This window comes from Paroedura picta, chromosome 4, assembly GCF_049243985.1.
Source record: "Paroedura picta isolate Pp20150507F chromosome 4, Ppicta_v3.0, whole genome shotgun sequence".
Lineage (NCBI taxonomy): Eukaryota > Metazoa > Chordata > Lepidosauria > Squamata > Gekkonidae > Paroedura > Paroedura picta.
The window spans coordinates 53,359,752-53,374,572 of record NC_135372.1 but is presented as its reverse complement, the minus strand read 5'-3'; the positions used below and the strand labels follow the sequence as shown (position 1 = coordinate 53,374,572).

The 14,821-nt window shown below is 39.2% G+C and overlaps 1 protein-coding gene across 4 annotated transcripts in view; it reads right to left on the bottom strand.

The window, feature by feature from the left end:
• Window positions 1-14,821, bottom strand: part of COL11A1 (collagen type XI alpha 1 chain) — a 272,666-nt gene that overhangs the window by 204,150 nt on the left and 53,695 nt on the right. For all 4 annotated transcript variants that reach the window (XM_077332842.1, XM_077332844.1, XM_077332843.1 and 1 more), the window contains exons 3-4: window positions 11,769-11,982; window positions 9,276-9,438 (exon numbers count right to left, since the gene is read on the bottom strand). In XM_077332842.1, the coding sequence (XP_077188957.1) occupies window positions 9,276-9,438; window positions 11,769-11,982 (377 nt within the window). The remainder of the gene's footprint in view (window positions 1-9,275; window positions 9,439-11,768; window positions 11,983-14,821) is intronic.

Below are 14,821 nucleotides of genomic sequence, written 5' to 3'. Positions count from 1 at the left end.
ATTCACATGCACGTGGAGACAAAGGCATAACTATGTCTCAACTGATAAGTGTTTTAAGATATTTATATGCCCATCGTTCTCCTGATCATCTCAAGAATATGATAGATACTACAGTTTGTCCACATAAATGTATCTACATATTGGGAAGCTTTTCTTAACTCCATGAAAATACCTAGCATACTGTGATACCAAATCTCTAACTAGCAGCACAATGCTTATGTGAGATTCAGCATGAGATTATAAATGTAGCAGATTTACCATGACTAGGGTTGTCAGGTTCCCGCTGGCCACTGGCATAACATGAGGTGAGTGAGGTTGTCAGATCCAAGTTGGAAAAACTCTGAAGATTTGAGGATGGAGCCTGGGAGGACATAAGATTTTTGTGGGGTGCAATGCCACAGAGTTCACCCAGCATTCATTTTCTTCAGTAGAATGGATCTATAATCTGGAGATGAGCTGTAATTCCAGGGGTGGGAGGGGGGCATCGCTAACCATGGTATCTCCTGGCTACAATCTTGTAACACAGGCCATTATTAAGCAGGTGCAAAGCTGATCCACATAGTATCTGAATAGTACTTTGAGCAAAAATATCAAGGCCCACTGTGATAGTACTTGTTACATGTAAAGAAGCTGTCTGATCACAGTGAGTCCGAATTCTGATTATGTTAGTGTTCAACTCCTCACCATCACTGATCTGAGGCACTGATATCAGCAAGCTCAGACAACAGTGATAGTCAGCATACCTAAACCTAAACCTGAGCCATCCTTCATCCACCTCCAGTTCTGCCTATTATTGTTCATCACTAAAAAGTAAAACAAAAAACTTCTACCTTGGAAGGAAGGAAGGAAGGAAGGAAGGAAGGAAGGAAGGAAGGAAGGAAGGAAGGAAGGAAGGAAGGAAGGACTGACAAACTTTGAGATCATCCCATGTAAGTTATGCAAGACACTTGGAACCCTTGCATACATTCACAGTGACACACAGCCATAAGGAAATATTCTCTTAAGTTCATAGCATCAACTGGGACCTGTTGTAAGGCAGAAGAAGATTAACTGTTTAGACAAGTGATAGTATCTCACTGACTTGCCTTTTGCCTGTCCCAGATTCACTAACAATTGGTCAATTTAAAAAATAAAATTACAGGATAATTCTCAAAGACAGTCCTATAAAGGAATGGGCCCATATCTGATATTCACAAAGTTCTGTTTTGTTGTTAATGCAAACTATAATACCTCTGAGGACATTTTTGCATATTACAAGAATTCTGATAAAATAAATGTGGGCAACATATCCTTCTTTTATCTGAGGAACTGCCTATTGCCTTATGGCTCCTGCAGGGCCCTTTGTTCTTCAAGTGTAAATCTGTTGGTGATCTCTAGCCTGAGGGAAGTGTGCCTGGCTTCCGAGCAGAACCCTGACCTGGTGGAATGAGCTCCTGGAAGAGCTGAGAGTCCTGTCAGAGCTTTCACTGTTATGTGGAGCCTGCAAGATGGAGCTCTTCCACCAGGCATTCAGTTGCAGTCAGGGCAGATAAGATCAGGGGGTCCCTTCTCAGAATAGCTGGAACATCAAGCTAACTCCCCATTAACATTTTCCCCAAGGCACAGGTTGGGGGCTCATTGAGCTGAGGGGGGTGGTGAAAGGAGGATAGGGAATTACAGTACATTTTCATCACCATGGTTTGCAAGGTTAGGATCAATGTGGGTTTTTATTTTGTAACCCACCTGAACCAGCTAGAGAATGGTGGGCAATGATAATGATGATGATGATAGTAATAATTTCAGCTACATATTGTCAGGAACCAGGCTGAGCCAAGCCTGCAGAGTCTGTGATAAAGACACATCCGAGATCCAACAGGTAGTTGAGAATCCAAAGAGAGCTTTATTAAACACAGAACGCTAAAGCAGGTCAAGATCTTCCAAAGCAAAGATCTTGATAATAACAAAGAACACTGGGTAACCCAGGGCAGATATAGAGCTGGCATGAATCGGGGTTCATGACACATATATGTAATATCCATACCCCTCCCCTCCAGGGGGAGATGCATTAGCACATTTCCCAAATGGTTAACAGGGTACAACAAAAGTTTTTTAAAAAGTAACTCATTTATGCTTTCTTTTTTGCAGCTTCCTTTGTTTGAAAAATGATATCTGATGATATCAAGTTTACTTGATCTATTTTTCCATTTAAGAGGTACAACATCCTGCAGTCCCAGCATGCATTTTCATCTAAGGGTATGTAAGACAGTGACTGACAAATTAACAGTACAGTGGGAAAATAACAAACTGTGTTCGAACTGGAAGAAACATTTAAAGAACCTTTATTAAAGAACCTTTATTAAAAAAAAAAAACAATGGCAATAGTGTCAGAACAGTAGTTTCCCTGGTATTTTTGGCACTCCCTAGTTTCTCTTTGCCAAACCCTAGCTGCCATAGTATGGAAAACTAAATAAAATAGCTGAAACACTCAGGCCAAATTTTGAATGAAATCTGGTAATATAAATGTAGAATGGAGTGGGTTCAAAGTTACTGTTAGGTACTTTTTCCTTCTGTGACTATATAGGCTTGCATTTGATAATGATCCGCTCTACCACTTTTCTGAGTTGATTTATAAATCTTCTGAATAAGTCCAACTTGAATTACAGAAATGTTTTACAGTTTCTTTGTGTACATGGGAGTAATCTTATTCCATCCGTACGCACAAGTTAATATGAAAAGCTCCCAATCCATTGGAGAGGCCAAGAAGGCCCATAAAGGGAAGGTTCAACCCCAGGGTACCAAACTGAGAATCAGAGAATACTTAGATTTCTCAACATATTGTTTAAGTTTATCTGAAGCCTCCTAGCCTATAGCATAGCTACCTTCATCTCACTTAGATGTTTCAATGTATCCTCTGTGTGTTGATTTCTCCGCCCATTTTCTTTTCACAGCTCAACTGTATCAAGATAATGAAAATCTAACAGCCAGACAAGCTGAAATAGATACCCTCATCAACTTATAATTGTCTAACCAATGAAAAGTAGTAAAAAAAAAACCCAACCCTCATTGGCTTGAGCTGTCTTTCAGAATGCAGAAGAAAAATGAAAAGACAACATAATTCTCTGCTATTTGACAAGAAGTTCTGGCATCTCGACTTTGGTGGCATCAAGCACCACTCATGCCAAACTTAGTGTGCATGAATGTACGGCCTTGAAAATGAGCCGTCTCAAGCAGTTCTCTGGAAAGCTGTCATGTAACTTTTGTAAAAAAATGTTCAGTGACTATGATGGGTTCCCAATGAGTAAATGCAGCAACAGTTCATTTTTCTGATGTCTATTTGTTTCTCATTTATTTTCTTTCTAAAGGAGTAGGAATTTCTGTAGCAAATCTGAACCCTATGAAAGTGCTGCTGTTCTCAATTCTGAATGTTTACATACCAAATAAAGCATTTACAAGTAGTTACACTATTTATCTAATGAGTCACAGCCAATTTTACTTCCTTCTTAGATGTTCAGCCATAATGTTAAAATATGATTCCAACAGGTTCAAATTTGTTGGAACGTTCAGCTCTCACATTTTAATACATTTTAACACACAGATGACATTGGCATTTTTAGCGGGGGAATGTATCCTTAATACACACACACACATTTTAGGTGTCTGTAGAATCAAGATGGAGAATCAGGATGGAGTCACTGAAGCAGTAGGTGCAAACTTAAATGGACTCCGGGGAATGGTAGAGGACAGGAAGGCCTGGAGGATCATTGTCCATGGGGTTGCGATGGCTCAGACACGACTTCGCACATAACAACAACAACAAGAATCAAGAATTCTGAAAGTAGCTCTGCTGTTTTGGATTTTTGCTTTTCCATTATGCAAATCAAACCCATGAGTCTATGTCTGTGCCATTTTTGTTTCCCTTTCCAGCTTTTTTCTAGTAATTTATTGATATTATTTGTGCATCCTTTGCATATCAATGGTTATACGTCCGTATAATTAACTAAAAGGGAGTAAAAACAAATTAATAGAAACGCCAGATATGAAAACTCATAAAATGAAAAGGTGTACCACAACTACACCAAAAATGAAAACAGATATAGAAGGGAACATTTACATGTCTTTATCCTGAATGGGTTGTTTGTTTGTTTGTGACTATTTTCCTCCCAAACTGTTGCTGTTCAAAGAAATATTTTTCTTATTAATCCAAAATAGAGAAAGAGAGTGATTAACGTTCCTAACCTCCAAGTGATGGTTGGACATCTCCTTGGATTACGACTGATCCCAAGGTGATGGATATCTGATAACTTGGAGAAAATGACCATTTTGAAAGGAAGATTCTATGGAATCATAACCCCAAAGTTGCTCTTTTCCCCAAACCACGCCATCTTCAAAATTCATTCCCCAAATCTCCAGGTATCTCCCAACTTGGAACAGGCCCCTACTCAGAATAAACTTTTGTAACAGCAATCCGAGTAATTCCAATTCCATCCTCAGGATCCATCAAATAAAAGAAAAGGCAAGAAGAAGAGAGCAGAAAGGAAAAGAAGTACTTGTTCTAGTCTGCCTGTCATAAATAACCTTTGGAACATTTAATTGCTTTGTTTATCATTTGCCATTTTCACTGTGTGTTAATTTTCATATGTTCACCCCAATGGACTAAAATATACTGTGATCATTTACACGTGTGAAATGGCCTGGCATGAAAAATTCACACACTGTGGACAGAGTCAGACTACCTTTATTTATTTAAGATTGCCAACAAAGACTTAGCTACTTTTTACAATTATTGCTGAGTCCTTCACACAGTATAGTTTTAATCTGGTGTTTCTCATCAATACATATAGATCTCAGTTTCTTCAAATATTCAGCTAAAGGGCAGTGATGTAGTGTGAACTTAGGACATTCCAAGAGCATGTGGTATAACATGTCAGGGATGTTACACCCATGCAAACAACATCTCTCCTGAGAGGGAATCTGCAAAAATCAACTGCTCGTCAAATTTGAGAGAAAGATCTTTAGGTGAGCTAAACTGTGGACAGAGCTTCCACAGCACCTTGTGTTATATTAGACAAAATAGCTTTCTGCCAAAACCATTATCACATTCAGCAATGAATCACTGCGGATAAATTAAAAGCTGATGCTGTACTGTATTTTACCTTGTACAAGTCTTTTTAAAGTCTGCCTCTGTCTTCACTCTATTTCCTTTTAAATTTCATTTAAGTAAGTGCATTTAAGCCTCACTTCCAATAACCTTGCAAATCTACAATGGACTTACCTGCCCCTTCTCTTAGACTGTGCCCTATTATAATTAATTACTTCTCCTTTTTGACTTTTACCTCTGCTGAATTTATTTCCGATGGGTTAAAGGGTTTTGTTCTGTTAAAGGAGCTTTCTTTTATATCCAGGTATTCTGCAATCATTCACAAGGGCCAAATTCATGGTCTGATAATCCACTTTAGTCCAAAAATTCTTGCCAACTTTCTCAAGAACTATTTGTTCACATGGACCACAGCCAGGAAAATAAGCAACTTCTGAAGTTAAGATTTAAAGGGATGTGAAAGTATAAGGGAGGAGGGATGTTATTGACACCTTTTTTTTTAGGCAATATCTAGAGCAGGGTTAGTCAAACTGCGGCCCTCCAGATGTCCATGGACTACAATTCCCAGGAGCCTGGGAATTGTAGTCCATGGACATCTGGAGGGCCACAGTTTGACTAACTCTGCTCTAGAGATTCTGCAGTTGTCACTACAAACAGATAGGTGAACATGTCATGTTCAACAGCTGCACTCACCCCAAAGCTGTATGTCTGATCTGTTCACCTATCTCAGTACTTCCCAAATTGGGCTGCCAACACCTTGGCTCCCAGGCCACGTGATTAGTCCCCACCCCCCACGCACAGACCACATGAATACACAAATAAAGAAATGCAAGGTCTTTGATCTAAGCATGGGCTGAATACTTAGATGTTAGGTGGTTTGTCTGGTCTAGAAACTTTACATCAAAATGTACTAAAACAAGCTTTTCATAAAATGCTATAACGAAAACTTTTTCATTCCTTGAATAAATCAAAAATTCAACTGTCTAGAGAATTTCTATTAATTCATTAAACACTGGTTCTGTGTCTTGTTAGATATGTATTGTAAAACAGGTATGTTTAAGTGACTGACTGGATCATTTTGTAATATGGAATGTTTAATAATTTCATAATTATTTTATAATTTTAAATGCTCTTCTTAACTGTTGAAGTGGTTTAATGATTTTATATATCACTGCCAGTGATAAGGTGGAAGGGTGACATACAAATATTTAAAATAAATAAATATCACTTTAGATATCAAAGGCCAGTTGTATTCGGTAAAGGGTGAGGCAGAAGAAAGAAGCAGATCACACAAAGCTATCTTAAACCATATATCAACAGTGTCCCATCTTTCTAAAAAAAAAAAAAAGATTCATGTTTGGCTTTGATAACCTACTCCCTTTCTCCATAAACTTTTCATAGTTTATGTAGAATAGAATCAAACAATATTCCAATCCCTGCAACTATACAGAAAGCTAAAAAGATAGCACTGTTGTGATCAGCAGTGCTGAAGCGAAATTAATAATTAACATTTGTATGAGGGTAAAACAGCAGATCTCACATAAGATTTAATGACAATAAATTTATTGGGAAATGAGTTAACATATTGGGGTGCAACTCCATTTCTCTAATCATAGTCGAGTTGCAACCTTAGACTGGCTACAGAATCAAGACTCAGTGAAAACATTCTATGATAATCAATTGACTAGAAGGAATTTACATTAAAGAGTGTTGTATATTTTATTAATATTTGTAAATTGTATCCTTTCTCCTCAGATAAAGAGTTATTAAACATTTACCAGCACATCACTGCCTATCCACTACCTGTCTAAAACAGCTTTGCAGCTGCACAGGAGTGGTAAAATTTCATTTCTTTGTGGTAGTGAAGTTTCATTTCCTTGTCCTGTGGGGGATTTTGGACCTGTGTAGTAAGTGAGATGATTTTATCCTGGGCAATGAATGGTCAGGCCAGCTTATAACATGATGTGAGGAGAGAACTGTCCCTCCTATAAGGCCGTATATGTAACTGTGTATATGCACAAGCATGAAATAACATCAATAACATAGTCTTAAAAGAACCTTATATAGTAGGATAGTGTTTGTTTATAATTCCTGGCTGACTGATTGATCTGCTCACTGTTTATTTAGGCAACTTACTGCTGAGTGGTGTGTTGTAGTAATAGTTCAGTGGGAAAAGGGAGAAAGCAGGACTCTCACAAGACAGAAAATGTGCATGCGCAAAACACAGCCATCTGAACAGTACTATGTGCTACTGTGTGAATAAGTGAAAAGTGAACAATAGATAGGTCAGAAGAATTTGACAACAAATAAGCTCCCTATTCTCAACCAGCAAACACAAGCCAAACTAGGAAGAGTTCAAGCATACTTAGAAATTTCACTAGTATTAACTAAACATTTTGAACTTCATTTTACATCCCTCTCCTATTCCACCAGATGGAAACTCCACATTCAATTAAAATCTCCCAAAGGCAAAATCTATTAGGAGACAAGGGATACTCGGAATCCTTCAGGAAGTCATACCTAGACCCTTTTGGTGGTTTCAGCATTCCTTAGATGCTTTGCCCAGAGCAATAAATACCACATTTCCTTGAAATTAATTTTTGGTGAAACTGTGGTAGCTACTCTTCTTGTGACATGTGGAATCCTCAGAGCTGATGTAAAGCAGGTTCTAGTGCAATAGTAATGCTTCAAGCTGTATTTCTTTCTCTGGATGCACACCACAGTGAGAGACACCTGCACATTCCTGGTGCCTTTCTGATCAAGTCTGCATGAAGCACAAACCTTAACTAACCACCACCACAACTATTCTTATACTCCATCTTTTCAACTTGGAATATTGTCATTGGCAAATGGCAGGCTTGTAAAATCAGATGCCTGAAAACATGAATGTCCTCCAGCAGTCTGTTAAAATAATCTTCCTAGGCAATGGCTCCTATAAGGAGTTCAGTCTCCCATATACATTTCTCTAAACAGATGTATTTCAGTCTTCTGTATAATCCTTCTTCCTGGCTTTTAAATAGTGGAAAAATATACTTCCTTTTGCCAAACCTTCTCTAGTTACTGGAAAGATTTATGAAATAAATAAACATCAGAAGACTGAAAGTCATACACAGAGATCTCTCTGAGCAACCTTCTTGCCAATTGAGCAAAGGCTGTGATTCTGAGCTCAATTACAAGCACTAGCACCTCAAACGTAGACACATTTCCTTGAGAGCATAAGCACACTTTTTATAAACATTGTGTAGACCACTGGAAATGGCCTCCATATGAAGACTTACACTCACACTGTGGAATCTGTAACACTAGATGTTGGGTCATTATGACTCCCTGGCACAAAGAGTTTCCACAGTAGTTCCAGAGTTTTTGGCAAAAGGCTGCCACTGGGGTAGAAACTCTGTGTCTGCCATCTGAGTGCCATGATGGCTGAGTATACTATGCTACCAAACTAATGGAAAAAATTGTATACAACAAAAACCCTAAAATATTAAACATACAATAAATAGAATTTAACCTCACATTAGAAGATTATGTGAGATAAAATACATGATTAAAACAGCCTGTGATTATTCGAAGTCTCGGTACTTCCCAATGGAAGTATTTTCACATGCTTAGGGTACCAGCCAAATGCTAAACATGTTGACTAAGAAGTAAGGCTTAATCCCCTCAATGTGTACAAGTAAATGTGCATGGGATTTCAAGCTCAATCTGCCTCCTTATTCCATATCTGACTGCAAAGATGAATGGAAGTTTCCACTGAACAAGTGGTGCAAGAGCAATGCAGACTGAGCTACTGTGAAGAGGGCGTTGCCACATGAATAGACTGGCTCTCACTAAAAGCAACAGGCTCATGAAACTGATTAAAGAGATACAGCCACCATACAAATAATAGCTAAAGGGGAGAAGAGTTTCTATGTAGATGTACATCCTTCTGGCCACCTTTCCTGCGCATTAATTCCAGTTACCGTAGTATGAGCTAACTATGTATAAAAAAATTTATTTCTACACAACAGATAGATAGAAAATAGGTTTTCTTTTTACAAACAAGACAGTTTCCTAAACATCAAATGCATTTTTGTAAACTTTACACATGGTCCAGTACAAGTCAATTCAAATGGATTCCCTGTCATTTCTGCTTGAACCTCAGGTGCTCTGGTCATACACTAAACTTTAAACCTCTCATATCTGAAGGTAAAATACTTACCTCAAAGACTTCCTCATCAAGAATCCTTGTTCCAAAGACAGTGATGCCATTGGTGTCAACAATACTTCTCTCGCTTCTGTCAAGTGGTTTTGTGGTTTTCTTCTTACAATCCACAATCATGGTAACAGTCTTCTTCTCCACGCTAATGGCTACCCGATGCCACCTAGCATAAAAGCACAAATTAGCTGCAAATTATAAAACATTTTGGTTTCATCATACTTGCAAAATATAAATATATTTCAAATTAAGAAATGCATGACAAGGGGTCAATTAATTTAAAGTATTGATATTTAAGTCTTTATTTCATAAAAATGATGTAGATTTCAACAATTCCATAGCGGTTGCAATTCTAAAAAAATGTGCTTCCTTAGCTGATATCAATGGATACAAAGTAACTTGATTGACTGATTGACTGACTGTCTCAGGGAGAGGTGAACATCATAACAGCCAGCTTGGTGTAGGGGGTTAATAGCAGCAGCTTCTAATCTGGTGAGCCAGGTTTGATTCCCCATTCCCCCACATGCAGTGAGCTGTGTGACTTTGGGATTCTCATGGCACTGATTGAGCTGTTCTGACCGAGCAGTATTATCAGGGCTTTTTCAGCCTCACCTACCTCACACAGTGTTTTTTTGTGGGGAGAGGAAAGAGAAGGTGATTATAAGCTGCTTTGAGATTCCTGGCAGAGTAAAGCGGCATATAACAACCAACTCTTCTTCATAATCAACTCTTCTTCATAATTACGTACACAGTATAAAATAGATTAATTATTTTAAAATTAAAAAGCTGCCAGCACCAGTGATGCACAGTATGTATATCATTACAATACAACAAAGAAGTATCAGGGGTCAAAGGGAGGGGGAGGGGGAGAAGAGGGAGGTCCAATAATTAACCTAATGTAGGTACTAATTGGCCTCAACTGTAGGTTCAGTGGGAGAGCACCATCTTGGAAGTCCTGAGGAACATTTCCAGCTCTGTCAGGTCCCTGATCTCTCCAGGAAGCTCATTCCAACAGCAAGCAACAAGGCCAAAAAGGTCCTGGCTCTATTGAGGCCAAATTGACCGCTTTAGGGCCAGGGATTATCAGATGGTTGATGTTACAAGATTGAAGCACTCTCTCGAGGAACACATTCAGAAAGGCAGCCTCTCAGATACTCAGGGCCCAGACTACGTAAGGCCTTAAAGGTTAAAACCAAAACCTTGAACCAGATCCAGAAGTTGACTGGAAACCAATGCAGCTATGTGGGCTTTCCATGGTGTTCCTGTGAGAACCTGAACAGCTGTATTTTGGAACAGCTGTAATTTATGGAGCAGGGACAATGATAGCTCCACATACAGAGAGTTGCAGTAATCAAGTCTGGAGGTAACCATTGTGTGGATCACAGTGGCTAGGTGTTCTGGGACAAGGTAGAGAGTTAGTAACTTTGCTTGGCATAGATGGAAAAATGCATCAAAAATCACTCTCAAGTTTTATGCCAATTGTGCTAACATAAGCTGCTCACCGTCCAGCCTGGGAAGATGCACTTCCTGATCTGGTCTCTTCATCCCCAGCCAGAGGACCACTATTTTTACAGGGTTCATTTTAAGGCAGCTTGATTTAATCTACTCTATCATCACCTCCAGAAAGTAGACCGATGAGGTCAGAGGGGCATCTGGCTGACCATCCATTAGGGGATAGAGCTGGGTGTCAGCAACATGTTAGTGACACCCAAGCCCAAAACTCTGGACTAGCTGGACTAGAGGGTGCATAAATAAGTTAAATAACATCAGAGAGGGAACTTATGGGACTCCACAATGGAGTTGACAGTATTGCAATCAATCCTTCCTGATCATGACCCTCTGACCCTGACTGCAGAGAAAGGAAGTTACCCACTGAAGGGCAGTCCCTTGGATCCCTACATCGGTGAAGCAGCAAGCAAGGAGCTCATGGTCTACCAGGTCAAACGCTGTTGTGAAATCAAGTAACACTAGCAGCAATGACCCTGCCACTGGACTGTTAGAGCTAGAGGTAATGGCATGTGGAGACACTGTGAAGACACTGGCAGTCTTCAAGCAAAGGTTGGATACACACTTTTCTTGGATGCTTTATGATGCTTTGGGCTGATCCTACGTTGAGCAAGGGGTTGGACTAGATGGCCTGTATGGCCCCTTCCAACTCTATGCTTCTATGATCCTATGAATAACAACACAGAGTATGCAAGCCTTTAAAACTCTATGCATTACCAAGATGATATAGGTTCCAATACCGCCTTTGGCAACTAAGGCTGTCTGCTACTGAATATCCCACATCTATGCATTGTATGGGAAGAATTGCAATAGTAGGAAAACAGCCTTTCAGAAATGCTTGTTGGTTATCTGTAATCTTGCTGTTGAGAAACCCGTGAGAACTGGTTTCAAAAGAACAGTTCAAAATCCTTTGGTCTGGATCATCTGACTGCACTATTTCTGCCTCCCACATTCACTACTATATCAACCTTCATTTTATTTTTCACTTACTTTCCATCTGCAATGTTAACTGTCCTGAAGAGGGGATAATCTTCTGGAGCAGGCTTTCCCTTTTGATCCTCAAACAGAAAAACAGGTGACCGGCCTACTTCAATGCCAACTTGCTGAATACCTTGTTCATTGTAGACAGATAAAAGAAAGGACTGGATTCCTTTTTTAGGCTTTACTGTAAATAGTATGGAAAAATCTTCAGGAAAATTTCCACCTGTTAAGAAAAAAAATGGAGTCACAAATTTTGTAGAATCAAGTGATTATGAACGTTTTATTAGTAGAATAATCATTGTTTTGAGTCACACAGTTAAAATCAATACTGAAATTTTCAGTTGTAATATTTTTTATTTGTAATGATACCACATCTTTCTATCTTAGCTTATGTTTACTGGTAAGGCTATTTTTAAAGACCTGAAAAATGAACTACAATTAAGAGAGATTGTTGATTCCCATTAAGACCATGGGGGATTATGAACCCAGTGAATGATCCAAAGTTTATTTATTTATTTATGTTTAAGATTGTAACATTTATCCCATTGATTTAAGACCCAACTACAATATGATGATGCTGTTTTAGAATATTTACATCAATGATATAGTGCAAAGACTATTGGGCCCAGAATTTGTACCCCCTTCTGTTGTACCCCCTTCTGTCAGCAAAATGTTTCTATTCTGCTTTATTCAGATGACATGGTCCTGGTTTCCCTTACAAGAGTTGGTCTGAAAAAGCTATTTAACAACTTGGGTACTTACTGTAAGGAAGAGTCCCTCTCCATCAACTACGCAAAAACAAAAGTTCTGGTTTTTAGGAAAAGACCTCAGAAATTTCTTTGGAGTATACACAATATTCCTATAGAACAGTGCAGTACATTTAAATATCTTGGAATCACTTACAGTGAGACCCTAAACTGGAATGCCCACATTGCAACTATAAAGGCCTTCCGTCTAAAAATCATTGGAGCCATTCTGAGATTTTACTACACCACGGGAGGGTTTCTAGTTGATCCAGCTCTAAAACTTTTTGCAGCCAAGGTCATTCCTCACCTACTATATGGCATCAACATATGGTGCTGGAAAGAATAAATAATCAACAGCTTGGAGCCCATTCAGAACTTTTTCTTCAGACATATCCTGGCTCTTCCAAAAGGGTCTCCTGCAGCCCTGATGAGGGCAGAGCTTGGTTTCCCATCACTCAAAGCCTGTGCCCACTTAGCTATTTTGAAATCTTGGAAGAAAGACATCACAACCCAATCAGAATCTTTAAGCCATCAAAGTTTTAAGCTCTCGTTGAGCAAAGACAGGACTCAGTCTCATTTTTTTAGCTCCATTGTTTCACGCTATACCATACCAGATGACTTACTGCACCCATCAGGCAATATTTCTGATGTACGTGATTGGGTGCTCAAAGCTGATTCACTGATTGATCACTCTTCAATTCTGCTATCACAATCAGCCCCATGGTATAAAACAATTTAAAAAGACCACTCTAGAGCATCATATTTAGTAAACATAACAACACGTAGTCTTAGAATGGCCTTAACATCTTTGCGGTTTGAAATGATGCCCTCAGCCATGCTTTCTGGGCGATAACTCCAAATACCCGCAGCCCAACGTCTTTGTATATGTGGAAATTCATCTGTGGAGGACTTGCCACATTATGTTTTGGCTTGTCCCCTGTACTCCGAACCCAGGGGCAAATTCCTTACCAAGATATTACCGAACTCATACCCCATTTCTGATTCTGTCAAAATCACCTATCTGTTATCAGATGTCGACCCCTATATTTTGTATGGGGTGGCACTTTTCGCTCTGGCCACCAGGAAGATCCAAGCAAAAGCATTTTTACAGAAGTCTCCACCTTGATACACCATTTTTTTTCTTATTGTAACTCAGTAGCCTATGTTTACAATTTTATTTACATAATATTGGAGAAATATTGTTTTATTCGTATTTGTGCCATATTGTTTTAATTATGCTTTGTAATGGCCTTTGGCTATATACAATAAACATTTTTGTATTGTATGTTTTGGAACTGGAAATCCTAATTGCAATTTGGACTTGAAAAAGTGACATGGAAGAATGTGTTACAGATTATGATCATTGCTCTGAGAAAGAATGGTTAACTCTTCCTCCAGGTCCATTCCCCAATCAGAGCTCTCCGTGATTCCAGATTTCTTTAAAACCTGGAAGCACCCCCCACCCCCCAACATACCCACAAATAATCACCTATATTTTGCCTGATTTTCTTCCCTATCAGAGCTTAAATCTGTCTGAAGGGCAGGTACCCCTCCCCACATTTCCCCATCACTAAAGTTCTAGTTGATTGTGGTTGCTTTTTTGAGCCTAAATTACATATTTGGGGACCTAAGCATGGATACCCAGTGCCATTTGCACTTTGGCCCCGAGGTACATCAGACAGGTATCCCATCTGTACATTATCAAGATATTGCAAAAAAACTAGTCTGCTGGAATGCCTACAAGAACTTTTGGATCACTATTCTAAAGTTACAAAGCTACAATATTTAACTGAATTTCCTGGGATTTTTTTTTTTAATCTATTAACACATCTGCAGCAATGCATTAGTCATTTAAAAACTAGTACTAATACAGGAGCCGATATCATTAAAAACATCTTTAGAAGGCACTGCCTGATTGAAATCTCCTGAATGTTGTTATATATTAGTTGCTGTTGTTAGGTATGAAGTCATGTCCGACCCATCGTGACCCCATGGACAATGATCCTCCAGGCCTTCCTATCCTCTACCATTCCCCGGAGTCCATTTAAGTTTGCACCTACTGCTTCAGTGACTCCATCCAGCCACCTCATTCTCTGTCGTCCCCTTCTTCTTTGCCCTCAATTGCTCCCAGCATTAGGCTCTTCTCCAGGGAGTCCTTCCTTCTCATGAGGTGGCCAAAAGTATTTGAGTTTCATCTTCAGGATCTGGCCTTCTAAGGAGCAGTCAGGGCTGATCTCCACTAGGACTGACCGGTTTGTTCGCCTTGCAGTCCAAGGGACTTGCAAGAGTCTTCTCCAGCACCAGACTTCAAAAGCC